We start from the raw sequence: 19,755 nt of genomic DNA, 5'->3' as shown, positions 1-19,755 counted from the left end.
TGTGTTTGGGCAAGTTGTTGAATAAATGATAACCGAGTGATAAATGTGTTCGTTTTTGGGGAAGCAGGATCTTTTTTCACAGATGAATTAATAATTAATCCAACTATCATGGTAATTCTAAATATCAGAAGATGTCTTCTTTACAAACGTGTCGGAAGAGATACGTTTCCACTTTACAAACCAAATTTCATGCTTTTCAGTATCCAAGAATGTATAGATTCTAGGAAAGATCTCGTTCTGTTGCCAGCTATTAACAGATTGCGGATATCTACGCAAACTTACATTTTTATGAGTACAACTAACAATAAGAAAACAGACTTAGATTAAACTTTCAATATTTTCTATATTTTCCTCTATTATATCTTTTATTTCAATTTTCCGATCCACGAATGCATAAACATCCACAATCCATCAACTACTAATAAGAACAGCATTTTTTCAGCAGTACAATTATTATCGGAACATTGAAAGGAAGAATAAAATAGAAGATGAAAAATTGGGTAGTAGAAAACGATGGAAACGGAGGAACGCCAGCTGGTTTTACATGCGAACAAGAAATACAAAGGATAGGTTACTAAGTCGGAGTGATAATGACGACCGGAAATAAGCATGATAAATTTCCGTCCAAAATTGTGCCGACAGTATCCTTCGGACTGGTTGGAGATTAAAAGATTAACGCGAGATCGACGAATCCCGAAGGAATGTAAAGAACGCGAATGATATTACCGGGTGCAATTCGCTTGGATTTAACGATCGGAAAGAGGCGGCTCGAGCTCGTTGGTCCAGGAAATAAGAACGCAAATGAGGGCACCAGGCAGATGGGGAAGAAATATACTGAACCTCTTGAACAGGTGATTGAACTTTCCGAGTCTGAGAACGCATCAGACTCGCGGAGCGTGGAATGCGAGAAATGTCAATTTGAAGCTCGCATTGAAAACAAGTAGGACAACAAAGTATTTCCAATGGATCAATTCTACTTGTGTGTGTTTGACTTTAGCGTTCTGAGTCTGAGCACGCGTTAGAAACCTAAGAGAAGCAAGGCAATTCAAGTTGGAGCTTGAATTTAAGACAAATGAGAGAACAAAGCACGAAGTTTCGATCTTCGTGAGAATTTTGTATGTTCAATGGATAATTTGTATCCGTGTATGTTTCATTCGACCTGGATTAAGCTTCCTGTGTCGGGGGATACGTTAGGAACCTAAGAAACACGACACGTCGATTTAAACCTCGAATCGAAAAGAAATAAAAAAACGAAGCATAAAATTACAATTTCTGTAAGAATTCTATCGTTTTGATGCGAAAGTCGTATTTTACATACTTCCAACAGAATGTAGGATATCGTAGAATATTGTACGATACTTGTCAATGTAATTCTATGACAACAGGAGCACAGAAGGGAGAGAAGATGTGTCGTTGCTAAAAATCGTTGGCGAAAGTAATTATTTGAAAGATTGTTTTTCACTACTTGACAATTTTACTACGAAATTCTTCACTGCGTAATTAACAAAGAATATTCCTACGTTTTCCACTAATTTATCATTCATTATCTCCCTCGCCATCTTTTTTGAACGTTGTCGCAGTACTTTAATAATTTTAAAGTGGAACCGAATCAATTGCTGTCTCAGCCATTTGTCGCACTTTTTTTTTCGTTGCAACACATTCGTTACGGTTTTTTGCATTGCTGTGAGTACAGTCATTTGGATTTCATATGGGTGTATTAGGGATTATCGTGTTGCTGGTACAGTTTGGAAGCTCGTAAAATGTATATGGGTCAGTTGTAAATAAATAGTCGTGTTCGATCGTGCAAAAGGCTTATTGTATATCCGCTGTGCATACGTATTTCATTGATCCGGCAAAGGGACTTAAAATACAGAGAGATCTTGACATCGATCGACACGTAGTCTCCCGTCGATGCTGCAATAATATTTGCTCGTATATCGAGCGGAAATAAAAACGTGAAAGGGATGAAAGTGGAATGCAATCAGTGACATAGTCGAGATAATCAATGCCAAGTGTCTTTTATAGAAACATTCGATGAATATCTCTTTATTCTTATCAGAGAAGAAAAGGATGCAAATAATCCTTTGTCATTTTATTTTGTTTTATTATGCAGCAAGCAGAGCAAGAGAAGTTGTTAAATGGAGGAGTTGTTAAATATTTATTAGAATATAATATCGTGGTATTAAAATACAATGGTTGCAAAAAATATTGATATTTATTATACCATTGACATACTTAGTTAATTAGGCCCCTACATACATATATAGTATATTAAATTTTTTATTATTTAGTGGTATTTTCGTAGGACTAGAAAAATTCGGTAGTGCGAGAATGAGATGTAAAACCTGACAAAATAAAATTCCATTAGAAAATACGAATAGATGTAAAAATACTTATTGTATGAATAAGAATTTTATTATAGTAGACTCGAACCAATTTGTGTAATTACTTAATTCATTAAGATTATAGAGATTAGCGTGTATATTTGCGCGGTGTGTTCGCATACTATAGTTTAAAAGAATTAAATAATTAATTAAGATCGTGGAGTTTAGGGTGTATTTGGGAATACGTGCACACAATTTGCATAATTCTTGTTAAACAATCGAGTAAACATCAATTTTTGTCAAAGATACTTTTATTTTAAATGTTTCGTGCAATAAGAAAGCTATTCGTCATTGTGATCTTATAATTGAGGAAAGTTTCGAAAAACCTTCCAAGATCACTCGAATATTCATCAAGAGTATTCCTTACTGCGGTACTTCATCTTCTGCCTCCATCTCAAAAGCGCCAACTAAAATACGTACACTTAACAAAACCTGCCTCAGACTCCAAGTTTGACATATTCTCCGCGAATATTCCTCGCAACTTATCATCCTTTCAACTCTACCACAAAATAAAGTTCGTGCACGATTTAACATCACCTGAACGTGAATCTTTATAAATAGATCGCGGATATCCACGCAAATTTATAATTAATTTATTCGCTCTTATAAAATAAGGAAAAGATGCCTCGCATCTGCTCTATGCAAATAGAAAAACAATCCAAGATCTACGGATAAAAATCTAAAAATAGAGCATGGTCTACTGCGTTATGTTTTCCATAAATTATCATACGTTTAACATCCTCATAAATGAATAAATATTCACGGTGAACTCGCAAGAATTGAGAAAAGGAAAATAAAACTCAGAGAAGCTCACTCTCGATCACGATCTAATATTTTACGTGACTTAATATATTTTTCTATTACGTGCTTTCTACATACGCTCCTGCGCGTTATACTTTTCCGAAGTCCATCAAAAATTCACGATCCACTCGAAAAACTCGAAAAAGAAAGGGAAACTATAAAATTGAGAGAAAGACTCACCCTCGATCGTGGTAAGTTCGGGTGGTTCGGACATGCCGAAGACCATTCGATCCTGCACGATCCAGCAGGAGACGAACAGGACGAGGACGAGGTTGACCGCATAGCCAGGCTTCCTCGAGGCGGTCACGCAGGACGTGGATGACGGCAGGGACGCCGTCGCGGCGACGGCGTCGGTGGCGTGCATCTTCACGACTGGCCCTGACACGCGGCCTCTTCTCGCTCACCCTTCTCTTCTCTGTCGTTGCTCACCCCTATGTATGTACGCATACGTGGTACGCACCGTGGAGCACCTGCACGCAGGTCAAGCCTGCCGTACCTACTTCCGGTATCACATATCCGCGCGATCGGCCCGTGTGATCGATAGCACGCGCATACCTCCGCACGTTCCACCTTTCCACGGGCAGCCAGAGGAAAGTAGGAAAGCAACTAGATTTAGAAAAATCGAAAATTGCCAGATGTTGGACGAGAATGAACTTAGGGCGGTATATAGACGGCTCTTTTATTCACCCTGGTCGTCAACGTCTTGTTGTACCGGCTCGTGGAGGGAGCGAAGAAGGAGAGGAAGGTTCGTGGACACGTTTTACCGCAACCACCACCACCACCACCACCAGAACTTCCCCTCACTGCTCGAACGACAGGTTCATGGGAACAGAATGGCACACTGCTTCTTTATTCAGTCTCCGACTTCTTCCTCCTTTTCTGCCTCTCTCATGTGTACGTGATATATATTTTACTGTACGATCGATCCGTCGATTCGAAAACGGATACTTTCTTGATTATATTGCTCGAGTAATGCCCTCGGTTTTCGCCAAGATTTTCATGAAAATGGAGGAGAATTCACGAGTCGTTGAATTAAACGAAATAAGGGATACACGATCGTCTTCGCCACGCGGCCAAGAGCGATATGGAGGCAGCAAACAACGACCGAATCGAGTCGGAGGGTGATCGCGACGCTAGGGCGCCGACGTCCTGCGCAATGCATGCGAGAACCAGCACGTTACTCGCACCCCCGCCTCGTCGCAGCCCCGACCGCAGCCGTGGAATCGTCGCAGGGGCGCAGAGCCCCTGAGTCATTCCTCGTGAAACAGCCAGAGAGACTCGAGGGTCGATGTGTTCCTCTGTGGCACGACGTAAATATGTATGATTCTAAGCGAGGTACACATCGTCGACGTGCTGCTTCACGAACAGGCGTAACAGAGGGTGAAAGGGAATTGCGTTTCGTTACATACGCTGCGGAAACGCGTCGTCATCTTAACGACCTGGCTACGGATTAGCAGCGGACCGAGATACGCCAGCGTACACCGTAAATATAGATCGTGAACGGGTCAGGTTGTTTCACATCGATGATTGTAGAAAATTAGGACAGGGAAAATGGGAAATTCGTTTAGGCTATATAAAGCGGCGTTATAGAGAATTGGAAGATAAAGGCATAGAGTTTCGGAGGGTTAGTAGGATTCGCTGAAACACGGCTGTTATTCAATGTTGCGAAGAGCATCAAATTTTGGATAGTTCGTGAAATTCGTCGAATAGGTTAACGCTTGGATGATGCAGCGCGATAATTGGAAGTACGGGATACGAGTATGACGAATGTTAATGCAAAATGTTTTACCATATGTTTATACAAATAAAACATTTTCCCTCGTATCTCTTCGTAATAGCCAACTCTGGTGACCTCTGGAACTCTTTATTTTTATCGGATTCGTCACTTGAGGAGAAATAGGATAATCGCAAATCCTCGATTTTTTTATAGAAATAAAATATAGCAGGGATATTAAACATATAGCTTAACCTTCTTTTTTATGGAAATATTTATCAAATATTTGATCGTGCGATCAATTAGATCAATAACTTTGTGCAATAATACCGCAAAAATCTAAGATTCCATATTTTGGGCCACCTGAAACGAAATACCAGTTCAACCTTACGCTTCACGTTTAAAGTTTAACTGCTGAAATACCGTGCGAAACAGATCCACGCTCTATTGTCTGCGGATTTCAATTCTTCACACCTGCAGACCCCACGCATTCGTGTCATGTATTCTTCGTTGTTCGATTCTTCGTCAGTATTTTAAGGGACTATTCCAATACGCGTATTCGTACAAAATCGATATTTTTACGCTCGTTTATCCGATCTTCCATTTAAAGATTCATTTGAACATTTGGATTCTTCCTGACGTTCTATCTTTGCTAGTCTCTTGTTTTCCCGACAACTATCAATTTGTATTATCATATCGAGCACCGTTCAATCTGAAAGAAAAAAATTCTAGAATAAAGCGATTAAAACTTGTCAGCTGTCGTTGTCGATGAACGTTTCTATCGATATATTCACGAAGAGTTATCCCATAAAGCCCTTGGGTATATTACATCGAGCGACGTCGTCCCGATTTTTATGGCAATCAAACGCGTAAACTGGTCTACTTCTGTCAGAAGCAGAAATTGAGAAAACTCCGGTACTATATAGTCGAGGTAATTAACACTCTGATGTTAATCTAATATACGACCATTAAGTAAGTCCTTAAATTAGTTTGTAACACGCATAGTATGAAATAGCGACAAAATTCATAGACCTTTTAATGTATAAGAACGTCGAATCTAAAATTTGACAATACAATTCGCTGACTTGTTGCAATTGCGTTGTATCAATGTTTAATTTTATTTTCCGGTCGGATAAGATCTATTTTACTATTCTTCGAGATTCTATAGCTTCTTGGAACCGACGTTGGTGAATTTAGATGCGACGGGTTTGCGAAAAGTGGTCGTAAAATCTGTTCCGTGGTCGACGTTGTGATATGTAGCTTCGCAGAGTTTTCGGTCACAGTACGTACACATTTATTAGACATAAAAATTAAAAATTTCGCACTATATGCAATTTTCGCTTTTACAAAAATCTAAAATTATTCGACGTAGTATCAGGTTGACCTAAAGGTGGCTGTTTATACAATGTTTATACAAATATGAAACCTAGTCTGTCAAATGTTTTCGTCTTTATCCTCAGTCACATCCTCTAGCTGCTATAGCATACGTTTCGCCTGCATTAAAACAAAAAATGCTGTGTATTTTATAATATAATGTAATAAATTCTATTATTACCTCATAAACCGAGAGAATCTTTTAGAACAACCTAATATTTTCAAGGATTCTGGATACGAAAATCTAAAATCATTTCCAACGCAACATTTTGTCAAATTAATTAATAAATTATGTAAAATCTTAGAAACCCGTAAGGATTATCGATCGAAGCAGTTAATACGATGAACTAGCGTCCTTTGGAAAAGTTTCGAGACTCCTTCGAAGATAAAAATCGCACGAGTCGTCGAGCTATCAGGAACGTAGAAGGCGATTGCTTTTTTCGTGCAATCTATCGGAAGGGAATTCTCGTTCCGCTGTTTAAGGAGCAGCGATTACCGGTTTCACGCGGAGACACGTGAACCGACACGACGACGAGATGGTTACCACACGTTCCCAAAGAGGGTTTTGCCGTTTCTTTCGCCGGATTGCCGTTAATGGAACTCAGCACGTCGTAATGCGAGCAAAAGTATCGCGAGACACGTTACGTAAGTTAGTCGATCGGTAAAAGTGGGTCGTCCCCGTAAGGGAGGTTCGATAACTTCCAAACCGATCTCGCCGATACACTTCGCCATTCTAAGTATCTTCGAATTGGAATCGACGTCAGAAGAGCCGACCGGTGAATTTAGATGCGGTAGTTTTGCGAGAAAGGATCGCAAAATCTGTTCCGTGCTCGACAATCGAGGTCCATGAGTTTGAGAACTTTGCCAACGATAAAACAATCATTAATCGCAAACTTCTCCAAAATCTCTCCTCTTCTATACCTAGAAAAAATACATATTATATCCGATTCTTAACGCGTTTTTTCTCTAGATCTGTTTAAACGTATGCCAATTTTTGGAACTATAAACGAATATAGTTGCTTGCTTATTCGAAGACACAAAGCGTTTCCTTGTTTAACGTTAATTAAAGTTTCAGTTCGACTTCTAACCGTAGCCTCGTGAATAGGTAAATCTTGGTTTGCTGGATGTTGAAAGAGATAGGATGTCGAAACTGATGTTAGGCGAATCCATTGGGAGCGAACGTTGCGTAAGTTTGGTTTGAAGTCTTGAAAAAGTGAATCTGTTACGAATCATGTCCCCGAAGGCTGAAATTCTTCGCACGATGCGATCATTTGTTAGGGTAGGTTGAAGATACTCGGCGCATGTGAAAAGCTGGGAGATTTCTTTGTCTGACTGAGCGAGCTATTGCCGAGGTAATGTTTCGTGGAATTCTAATGGTCTTCCTTCTCGTTACTGGTAATCAATTTTACGCGATCGTTGGAGGAAGATTGTAGTTTCGATGAACCTTGTGCCACATTCTTAACAATGAGAGATCGTACAGAAGTGCGTGACGTTTTTATTACACCGTCATTTATTAAAGTGACGTAGAATCGGCGTTTTATTACCATGAGGAGTCCAAAGACTTCGTTCGCATAATGAACAAGGCTGTTAACAGACATATTCGATTATAAATTTAATGCGAAATTACTGAAATTATATAAAATGGAAATTAAGCTTCTTCTCGTTATATCGGTAAATTTATTATACTTTTGATTATTTTGTCTATAAATTTAATTTAAGACTACGTAAAAGATGATATTAACGCATGTAAAAAGAATTTTCCATCGTGTTGATGGATTTATTATATTTTGTGTATTTATCGCATTATGAGCCATAATCGAATATTCTGGCCATTAAAGTAGGTAATTTGAATATATATAGTACCTTGACATGGTAAAGCTTAAACTCTCTATACGCGATAGTTGATACGATGATCGCCAGGAGAAAAACGCGATATTTCATATTTTTCGTCGATCAATTTTATATTTTTAAGACTTTACAATTTAACGCGGTACGTTGTACAAATATGTACACTCGTGTAAACGATGTACAGTCAGTCAATCGAATATTACGCAACTGCGTCTGACAGATCGAGAACCTTAGCGACCGGTTGCGAATGAAAATAGAAAGTAGCTTCCACAGACTAACAGAAAAAGAACCGACTGGAACAACATCATCAATATTTCATGAACAACGAAAGTTCAACTTCTTCTACGAGGCGAAGAAAGACATAAATGTGTAAACTCTTGCGATTTTATATTAGAAACTATTTTCTTCTTAGAAGAAATATAGATCAATATACAAGATCGTGTAAATTTCGATGATTTTGTATTTAACGTTTTTTCTTATTACAAGATAGGTCAATATATATAAGCAATATAAAAAGTTTGTATTATTTGACAGTTAATATCTTAGTTTCTGTTTATAAAAAAAATAGATTAATATAGCTAGGATATACAAAATCGTGAATTTTTGTGATTTTATATTTAAAATCGTTCTTTCTTTCTTACAATAAAATAGATCAATATACAATATACAAGATAGTACAAAATACATGTTTCTTCGTATTTTACGATGTTCTTGGGCGTTCCGATGTCACCGCTTCTCTCCGTTCATTTATGAATCACTATGCTTTCGACGCAAAAGCAAGATCTTTCGAAGAATCGAATACGATTATTAGTTCCAGAGTATAGTACTTTTGAACTTAGAAATTAGTAGAGATCTTCAATTCTTCGTTGTGGCTACCAGATTGGACCAGTAAGTCGCGTACTCCTTCAAAATGGTGCCTCTGTAATCAGAAAAATCAGAAATATCAAATTAAATACCGTAATTTAAAGTAAATGGTCAAAGATTAAGGGTCTTAGGTGCTTTTAGATTGAGATATCTCGGCATTCTTTGGCGAGTTTATAACATCCACATTTCACATGTAAAATATCGTGTCGTGTATCATTTCGTTTGCGATATAATTCAGAGGATCGTAAGTATAACGATAGCTAATAAAAATCGTGTTTTATTGTTAATACTATACTTAAAACACGCAAGCTAGAGGAAAAATACCATAAGTCACGTATTTTGTCCTTTACAGAGTAGAGAAGCATTTTTTTTTTTTTTTTTAGTACGTTTGATACGCTGTCGATCAATTTTGTATTATCACAAACTTCTTTTTATGATCAAATCCATCTTGATTTCACACCAATCTAATTATACTCTTTTATATTTTTAGAAATATTGATTGCCACAAGATTAGCTATATACCATTGATCTTTCTAAAAAACTTCATGAATTTATCATATCTCTTAAAGTATCCTTACATTCTATATATATATATCTTTACGATTTTTTAACCACTGAGCTGTATAAAAATAAGAAGATCAATGGAAATACGTTTTCTTTCATTGTCTTCGAGATACGTGTATCAGAGATACTATTAAGGAGATTGGGTCTTTAATGGTCAGCCACGCGTCAGCTACTCCTACGGTTCAGGAACCTAAGAACGGTACTAATCCAACGACAGAACTGTTCCTGTGAAATAATGAAAACAGATCCAAAGAATGAAAACGAAATCGTTAATATTAATATCAATAGCGTTTTGCGGCAGAAAATTAAGAACATAAGTGGTATTTACCGATGTGCGGAATAACGATTAAAGAAGCTGTCTTTTGCGTTTAGATAATATACCAACATAAAATAATAATTGAAATTGTAACATCCATATACCAAAAATAATACAAATACAGAATTATTTTCTTATTAACATCGATAACATTAAATACACTAACCGTATAAATAGGATGCGACGAAAACATCGCATTAACGCTACAAGCGTAACAAGTAAAATATTGATCGAACAAAAGAAAACGCTCGAAGTTGATGTTTTAAACTTCACTGAACGAACGCGTCCTTTCCCTCTTTTTTTTTTTTTTCTTTTTTCAAAATCCGTATACTGCTGGGATACGCGAGGGTGAAGAACAAATTTAAAACTACACCACTTACGAGTCGGGCTTTCCCATGCTCGTATGAAAAAGGTAAAGGAAAGGTAAAAAGAAAAAAAGTAGAAGTTTCTGTGCTGTAAAACGATTCAACGTGGTATTTCAAACGAGGGACCGCAACGAGCTAGAACGATTCATCCGTTACCTTTCAGCCCGGCATGCGAACCTTCTGACCTGTAATATTCCCTGGAAATTCGATGGTTTATTAGCAAGCCTGCCGTGTACACGCGTATTCGCGAGCAATCGCGCGGCGGAAACGATTATTTCCACTGGCCAGCAGCATACAATTAATCTTATTACGTTATCCCCTGTCGAATGGAAATCCTTCATCCACGTCGTAACTTAGTGAACTCTATTTTCCAAGATAATTAGTACCTAATGAAGGCCACATTTTCGATTTCGATTTCAGTGATATAATTTCGCGATACGATATAACGTGAAGGCGAATAACGAGATCATTGCAGTTCGGTGAACGTAAATTTGTCAAAATCGAATAGAAAGGAATTACAAGTTGGGAAATTGCAAATACGAAATTAATGGAGATCCTCCTATGAAATATTGGAATTTATTTCCCAGGATAATCGATGACACAAATTTTTTTTTATTTTACATTTTAATTGGATTAATTCAATTTCAGAATGTGATGCACAAGAGCGTCGCAATTTGGTGAAGAGATTTTCGACAGAAGCTGGACATTGCAAAGAGTAATTGCAATTTAGAAAATTGGAAATACGGAATTATGGAAATTTTCCTTTTAATTCGGCTAATGTGTACAACGAAAGGGTTGTAATTTAGTAAATAATAATAAACATACATTTAAGATGTTCACTTTCCTGATGAATTGGAAAATTAGAAAATTGGAATACACCGCAATTTGACGAATATAACTTTGCTTTACGAATTAATACGATCACGCTTTAAAGAATCGAGATTAGGGTTGGGTCTCTTTTTTTAATTTCAGTTCGACAAATTTAATTTTCCCGATGAATCAAATGAAAAGAAACGAGTAAATATAATTCACTTCAAGAGATAAATTATTACTATTTAGATAATGTACTTTTTCACTGAAATATAATTGCAATTTAACAGAACATAATTCTCTGGATGAATTAAAATCGAATTAACTAATTCTTTCCCTTTAACTTTATCCAACGCGATTCTTTTGCATGTTGAGAAAATGAATGTTTCTTTATGACTTTGAGTGCACGACTTACGTAGGAAACTGAAGAAAAATGGAAGTTTTTCTATTTGGACCACAGGAAACCGCGAGTAGATTGTTCAAGTCCCAACGGGTAAAAACCCGTGGCTAAAATTAATTAATTAGCCTGGCTTGGAAGTTTAACGCTTCCTACCAACGTGTTCCTCTGGTAACTAATGGGGACATTGGTCGTAAATTATTGTCACAGTAGATTAATTATTTGCGAGGCAAAAGAAATTTCTTTTGAAGCTAAGAATCCCGTGGTGCTTGCTGTATTAAATATTCACATAGAATGGCTTAATTTGCAACAGTTGCTATCGGGATCTACCAACCACCGAAATGCAGATGAGTTGAAAAAGAGGAACGTCAAAGTTGAAATAATACAAAATAAACGATTCTAAAAAGTAATTAGAAATTTTAAGGCAATATGACTTTCACAAGGCATATTATTTTTTTTTACATCTTTCTGATTATGTCTAATGAAATCTTTATATTAAAAATATTTAACGAAAGAAACGCTCAATATATGGAGATTGTTAAAATGCCAGTGATCTATGAATGATGCGCACAAATTCAATTAAATGAAACTTTGGAATATTAAAAAATGACATGACGAAATTAAATTTCTATATTTTTCTCATTACGTCAAGTAGAATTTTTGTAAAATTCGCATAAGCAATGAAGATTATTAACATTTTTCTGTGAGCTATTTTACAGACACGCGTAAGCTCAATTTTGAAATTTGAAACATTAAACGATAATTAGAAACTAACGATAAAAATTATCTCCCCCCCTGTTTCTTAATTATTTTATACGAACATTTTTATTATTCGGGAATTGGATAAATAACTTTATAAATAACTTGGATAAATAAATTTATTAAAAAGTCTGTGATCTATTAAAACGGATACTATCCATTAAGAACGAAGATACTGTTAAGCCCAATTAGTAGTCTGACATTGGCTAATGCTTTGGTAAAGACTTTGCGAACAATTACATTTAATTTGAGGACTGCAACGATGAACTCTTTGACAAACATCAAAAACTAAGTACAACACAAGGTATTATTATCCCTAGAGGGTGTGGCTGATAATCACCACTCCGATTTTAGTTTCTCTTTCATTATCCTCCTAATTTTGTGATCCGATATCGTGAACTTTTTGGCACCAGTAAAGTTGTTAAGATTGTTTCATGTTGTTCGTATTATTTATTTCTCAATTTATTTTTCAGTATTTTCCAAAACTCGATTACGACTAATTTCTATCGTTCGACGATCTTTCGTTCACAGTGAGTGAAGAAGGATCCAAAGATTTTATATACAGGGTGGTTGGTAACTGGTGGTACAAGCGGAAAGGGGATGATTCTACGCGAAAAAAGAAGTCGAAAATATAGAATAAAAATTTTTTTTAATTTTTCCATCGAGACAACGATCTACAGTGAGATCCGCTCAAGAAAATCCAAAGTCGATTTTCTCGAAAACAAAGCCTCAAACGAAAAATTTTTATTCTATATTTTCGACTTCTTTTTTCGCGTAGAATCACCCCTTTCCGCTTGTACCACCAGTTACCAACCACCCTGTATGTGAGAATTTTTTATATCAATTCTAAATAACAATTTAATTTTCTTTTTAATATAAATGCAGGAAATAGAAACAGTAAAGATATTAATAATAATTTCACTATATTTCTTTGATAAAAGAAACAGTTTTTAAAGGAACGATACGGGGATTAAGAAATATTCAGAAGTCATAGTACGGTGAATAAATGATCATGTTATTTTGTAACTGCATTATAATAGCTTGTACCCGTTCTCGTTTTAAGCGCAACAAATGATATCGTTTCGTTTACGATAAGAGTGACGCAATCTTGCGAGTAGATTGCATTCCACGGGGAAGAATTTACAAATATTTCCCTTCACCAAAGTGCAACCAATTACCATAAATTATACTCGGCGCATGCTTGTCGTTTATAATAAACGTGTCTAAATTAAGCTTGGCAGCAATGGAAATTTATGTCGATTCTTCTGCTAATCTATGATAGAGTACGTGACGCTTGAATGAAGCATTATTGAGACTTATTCGTATATCAACGAACGTAGAATGACTATCAGAAATTATTATACTATTATACTAAAATCGAATAACTCCACGATTAACGAAATTTTACAGGTTGCAAATCAATGCTGGATAAATAAATTCCTTTACGTAACCCTAACAAAATTTCCTACCAGAGCAAATCAATTTTACAAATTAAATACAAAACGACTCGTAAAACAGCGATGACTCTTTTCTTTCCGAAACTGGCCATCAGAAAGTTTCACTGCAATAAATATCGCGAAGCACGGCTACAGAAAGTTCCGCTGTAAAAATACACAGTAACTTAGTTTCAAAAGGTTCCACCTCGTTCAAAATGTCGCAGAACTCGATTTCAAAAACTTCTGCTGTAAAAGCATCCTGCAACTGTTAATCCAACGTATGAGAATATTCCCGAAATTCCAAGTACAGCGATACGAAACGTACGCAATGCGATTCTCCGCAATTCCGAACATCATCCACGCGACTCTCCGCGGCTGGCTCTAAAATTCTATCAGAGTGATCGATTTGCAAGGCAAACCGCGTTAGTGCGGTTTATCTTGCCCGTACGAAGAAAATTGGCACTCACGTGAAGTACACGCGTCCACGGGCGTTCGGTGGCGCATTCCAGATAAGAGTGGCGTGCTGTTTCACGTAAGGATCGGCGTGTGTCACGGCACTGCACTCGGGGTGGGTATTCGTGTTGTCGGTTTGCGCCCAGGAACCGATCCAGTTGTCTGTATCGGGGTCACGTGCCTGCAGGAAGAATCCCTTGAACGACGAGCCGCTGATGGTCACTGGAAAAACATTCGGTTCACTGGAGAACTCAATCTCCAGGGACAGTTTGATGATATTGTCCGTGAGTGTGGGTTGCCGAGGAACACAAAGGAGGGAAGTAAACATAGAAAGGACGATCGACGAATGTAAGAAGGGATGTTGGAGAATGTGATTTCTCGTAGGTGGACCAATTAATCCGCACATATTTTTTGTAAAACGATTTTTTTTTAGCATTTATAGTTCCATTTGGATACACCAACGAAGTTTAACATTCAATTTTGCTGCTTGAGTAAATGGTTGGTTGTTATGAAGGAAATCTGTTAACAACTTGTGTAGGAATTTGTTGGACGATAAAGCGGATACGTTGGTAGGTAGGTAGAAATTTTTCCGGAATTTTTAGAAGCTTAGCATACCAACTGTATGTATATGTGAAGTGGACAAAATGAATGTACGGGGCATGCTGTGTTATTATTATACTAAGAAAATGCGATGTAATAAAAATTGTAGTTTAACGCGGTGATATTTTTTAGATGCTTCTTGCCAAGATCGGGGAGATTCTGTTTCATAAATTTTACTTGTAGAATGAAAAAATCGATTATTTCCTCTAAGACACTGCGTTCGTTGCTAGCTTGCCATTCATAGCGAATAGAAGGTAAGGGAAATAGAAACGATATAAAAATATAATATAAAAGTCCCCAAAAAAAAGAAATTCGTTGACAATTTACGATTCAAGACCTTTTAACATTTTTACACCGTGTGAAAAAATTTCTTGAAGATAAGAGAATAGCTGCATAGTATGAATATTAGAATGACGAAGAATAATCACAATCGCAACCGTGATTCGTATATTATTCTACATTTATCGATAAGATTGAATGATAAAAAAGAAGAAAATAAAGAGAGAATATGTACTATAAAACAACTTGAGGAAATTGCTAAGGAAGTAACAGGAAAACGTGAACGAAACTTTCAGCAGTAGGAAGCAGGAAGCTTATTTTCTCCGAGAACGTAAACAGGACGTAGACCTTGGGATTCGTTTCGACCACTATTCGTTTACGCCTCCCTCACGGCACCCTATTTCATTCCGGCTTTCTCATCCTCGAATATTCTAAGACATTCGAAAGGAACCAGTTCCTTAATATCTCGCCTTAATATCTCTGCTTGTGATAAAAGAGAAAGGTCAATACCTCAATTATATTCATAGTCGAACCCCGTTATCTTCCCTTGTTCTTTTCCCCTCTGTTTCATCAATTGCGATCGAACGATCTCTGACGTTCAATCTAACATACAAATGTTGATATAAATGAAACATTGTTGATTAAACGACAACTTGAATATTTAAATAAATTTAATATTTATTTTAATCTGAAAAGCTCGTTTCTCTCCTTCTCAACAGAATATGCAATATTCATTTTTGAAATATAAATTTAATATCAGCAAAGTGAGATAAATAAAAGAGTAATATTTACATTTGATATTTTTCTATTTAACGTTTCAACATCGTGCTTTTTTCTACAGAAATATACTATTTATTTACGGAATTTAGAATAAATTCAAAATCTTTGCTGTCAAGTGAGTTACGGTCTTTCGAACGAAAACGAAATAACGTTTGGACTCTATTGGAGCAATGAACGAACGAAATTTTCGTACGTTTTGTATAATTGTTTAATCTTTCGTTAAATTTTGTGATTTTCACGCCGAAGGTAAAATCACAAAGTTACGAACACACGTGTATATCAAGCTTGATGAATAATAAATAACTATATCCTATAGTAACTGTATCTACTATGTAATATTAAATCGGATAAATAACTTCGTTATTGATTGGCAAAATTAGAATGTAGTGTTCGTGCCACTCCCTTTCCATCGACACGGTAATCTTCTATTCTGTCCACACACAACTTTTTTCTTCTTTCGCTTCTGATCGATACACGGTATTAGAGTCGGTGTACAAAGGCGACGTTGTACAAAGAACACAATTAGGATGACCAAAAAGAAAAAGACGAAGTTGCTACGATACGCTGGTCGCTCGGTACTGAGCGAGGTTTCGAACTTAATTTCAATTTACAATAGACAGCGTGTAACAAGAGTGAATTAAAAAGTGAAAAAAAAAAGATCATCGAAGCTATGTATTTCAAAAGCGTGTTTTATTTTCAAAGAAGTGGAAGCAACGATGGACCAACTTACTACAACACGCTATACAAAGTTTAAAATTATACAATTGAAATACCATATTCAATTTTATAAAAAGTAATTAACAGCAAATTGGATTATCAGAAGACAGGAGATATCTTTTCTCTGTCGTTGTATAACAAATAAAACGACGTGACATAAGGTGCGTTCAAAACGTGTAAATTAGAACATTCAAAGTGAACAACGAGCATTAAAATAACAGAAATTACTCGACAAATGATCGTAAATTGTGTAAAAATTCCTGTTCGATCGTTCAACCATAAATGGAAGATGAGAAACGAGAAGAATCGTCGTATAATTGTATTTTGTTTAAACGCGAGGCAAGTCAGTCTCGCATTCTACATAGGTTCTACGAATAGAAGGACACGTAGGCGAGTTGCTTGCATTCTAGAATGCGTGCTTTAGATTTAACCAGGCAAAGTCAGGTCAGGCTAGCGCGTATTTCTTTTTTCGTGCAAGCGTGTTAAGTCGAATGAGAAAACTGCAGCTGGGGAACCTCGCAAACCTTAGCCTGGCTCCATACTTATCGAGCTGCATGGTTGCAAAATATGTTACTTCCGGTTTCTATGTACGTGCACGAAATTACTTGGCAAATTAATCAACCTGCTAACAAGACTCTCGATCTGAGGGTAAAAAATTCTTGTCAACTCGTAAACTTCGTTATGAATCATTTTCAGAAATTGTGCTTTTTATTTTTACTTTCTATTTCATGAAATTGTACGTTGTTATCACGCGTTTTTTACTAGTAGTACGAATAATAAGAAAGTAAAAATTCGAATTTCATACCCGACTACCCTAAAGATTAGTTCGATCAAACGACACTAGCCGTTTCTTCGATTCTTTTTTAGATTTTCAATTTATTCGATTCGTCTATATCGTTATAGAAACGCCGTTGTCATTAAAATATTCCAATAAGCTTTCACCAAGCTTCTCCACATCTTAGTTCTTACGATTAATATTCATCGATATAACAAATTCTTATCAAATTGTTTGTCTCCCTTTGATCGTCGATGGAAATCTTCGATGAAGCGCCGCAAAAATCTTTACTTTCACTGCAAATCCTGCGTCCGTTGTTCGTCGAAAATTTTATCAATATTCATCTTGCAGACATTAAACTTTGAACAGTAAAAAATGCAGTACCGTAGCTAAAAATTTCTCTCGCGTTCCTACAAAATTTCCATCGGAGATCGGAAATTCGAAGACCGATTTTGTGACTCAGGAAACTGTCATTTAATCGTGATAAACTATGAAGGTGAGGCAAGTTTAACGCAAACGTTAAACTCGAACGTGAGTTTGATCTAACGTTTCGTCGCACGACAGGTTGGCTGAATAAGAGGGATTTTAGGCACGTAATTTCGCTGGTGTTCGACGAAGTCTACATAGAAACGTATTTTTCACCCGTAGACGATTCACGCTATTATTCCGATGATTGAACATGCAGAACCGGACCGAACCGCAAAATACGCGATTGTTAGCGTTTAGACGCGTTTCGAGTTATCCACGTTGATTGGATCGATTGTTCCCTATATCGGCTTCGTCCCGTTATTCTTTTCCTATTCGATCGTTCTCGCCCTGTATCGCTAATTTTTCGACAAAATACAAGGGAAATTGTTTGCGACGAAACGTCCAACTATCTCGTTTCACCCCTTTCGAAGGAAATAAGATTCTCTCGTTTCCTTTTTGGAGAAACGATTTTCTTCTTCTTCGCTAAGTAGTTTATCAGCTTTTGTGAAGAACAATGCGTACTGCGACTGAATTCTTTTTACAAACGGGAGAAAAATTGTTTGATTGTAGTCTTGTTTCTTATTTTTCTTATTTTCCAATTTACGTGGTAATTAGTTGAGTGCGCACTTATGGGCACTTTAAATGAGCAAAAACGTAAAGAACGATTCGTTAAGAGACGGATAACGTACCAGTAATCTGAGATCCAGGACCGTATTGCGACGACGAGGCGGTAAAAGCGTAAGGACTCGATTGTACGGACTGCGACTTCGCTTGGCCATGATTAGGTTCGTTGGCTTTCGATGGCTTCACGCAAGTATCCACCGGTGCACCGTCAGGGAAACTGTACACGACGAACACCAAAGAAAGCGCGATCAATGTACCAAACGTCACGTTCCTCTTGATCAAGCTCATGTTCGTCTTTTGACGCTCCTCTTGCGCTCCTGACGGTATTAGATTTTTGCATTAACGAGGATAGTAATGAAGTTTTCGGCTGCTTGGAAAGAATTTGTGAATTGAAATTATTATTTTGGAATAGTTAAAATTATTTTCAGATATATTAAGACGTATGATTTGATACGTCTGACAAAATATTTAGACAATATAATTTAGAAAAAAAAAAGAAGAAAAAAGGAGCATTAGGTATTTAAGTATCCCTTTTGTCCTTAATAATTTGAGGAAAATAGTAAGGAAATTGAAAGACACTTACTACGATTAGATTAATAAGAAAAGAACGTAAAATTAAAAATGATCGTGTTGGAGGTAGAATGACTGGAAGGGAACTGCACCACTCGACCTCCTGCGAGTAACTCAAACGTGGCCAGATCCCACCATGGAATCATAAAAGGCTGGCACAATTCACCTTTGCTAATTGTCACTTTCACTTCGATCCCTTCGTTGACTCTGCAGCTGACTGCGAATCGTGTTTCGATATCCTTCGCGTTTAATCCTTCCCACTTTCGAAGGAACAGCTCAGTGGGTTACAAATTTTCGAAAGTATGATGCTGGAGATGTAAAACCTATAGATTCACGTGTTCGTCGATTCGATATCTTGGCCTCTATATCTTTTAGAAAAATATCTCTTGATGCAGATGAAAAATATTTGAAAATGTATTTTTTTAATCGAATAAAAATCGGTTCGTTAGCGATAGAAACATTTCTATTTGAATATATATTTAATTTTGTGCCAAAGTAAGAATGTCCTGTTTTTATCCCGTTGGATAATATCTCCAGTGACCCAATTTTATTCGTGAATAATGAAAATATTTTCGTTTGGAAGTATTTTTAATTTTGTAGAAGTAAGGCTACTTCGTTGAATCGTAGTTAAACTCTTTAGAAATATTGCATACTGTAACGTTGCGTATTACGGGCTTCGAGTTGTATCGATTAAAAGTAATAAAATACATAGGAGAATGTGCAAGGGGCACGTGCCTGCATCGCATGTCATTTTTGTACCCTATTAAATTGATTCGTGGAAAAATGTATCACGCAGCTTAACGTAGTATTTGTACAAAGCTATGATGTACTCCGTCGATCAGTGTTACTTTTCACAG

The 19,755-nt window shown here is 36.7% G+C and overlaps 2 protein-coding genes across 7 annotated transcripts in view; both read right to left on the bottom strand.

The window, feature by feature from the left end:
• The window catches only part of LOC117208693, a 46,053-nt gene extending 41,741 nt beyond the window's left edge, over window positions 1–4,312 (bottom strand). For 2 of the 6 annotated variants that reach the window (XR_004487757.1, XM_033449984.1), the window contains exons 1-2: window positions 3,873–4,306; window positions 3,366–3,791 (exon numbers count right to left, since the gene is read on the bottom strand). Coding sequence is in view for 3 of the 6 variants with exons in the window: in XM_033449984.1 (XP_033305875.1) it covers window positions 3,366–3,549 (184 nt within the window). In the remaining 3 variants the exon portion in view is untranslated. Of the gene's footprint in view, window positions 1–3,365; window positions 3,792–3,872 lie in introns of those variants that run through there. The other 4 variants (XR_004487755.1, XR_004487756.1, XM_033449981.1 and 1 more) reach the window with 4 other exon arrangements.
• A 4,323-nt stretch (window positions 4,313–8,635) lies between these two features.
• On the bottom strand, window positions 8,636–19,266 carry LOC117208696 (putative defense protein 3). Its single transcript, XM_033449987.1, has 4 exons — window positions 18,912–19,266; window positions 18,394–18,645; window positions 14,100–14,307; window positions 8,636–9,040 (listed from the first exon to the last, which is right to left on the bottom strand). The coding sequence occupies exons 2-4, from the start codon at window positions 18,614–18,616 to the stop codon at window positions 8,977–8,979; spliced, it is 495 nt and encodes a 164-aa protein (XP_033305878.1). The 5' UTR covers window positions 18,617–18,645; window positions 18,912–19,266; the 3' UTR covers window positions 8,636–8,976.
• Between the last annotated feature and the right edge of the window lie 489 nt (window positions 19,267–19,755).

This window comes from Bombus bifarius, unplaced genomic scaffold (genome assembly GCF_011952205.1).
Source record: "Bombus bifarius isolate JDL3187 unplaced genomic scaffold, Bbif_JDL3187 scf7180000008155, whole genome shotgun sequence".
NCBI lineage: Eukaryota > Metazoa > Arthropoda > Insecta > Hymenoptera > Apidae > Bombus > Bombus bifarius.
Note: the sequence above shows the minus strand (reverse complement) of the source record. Positions and strands in the feature narration are given on the sequence as shown.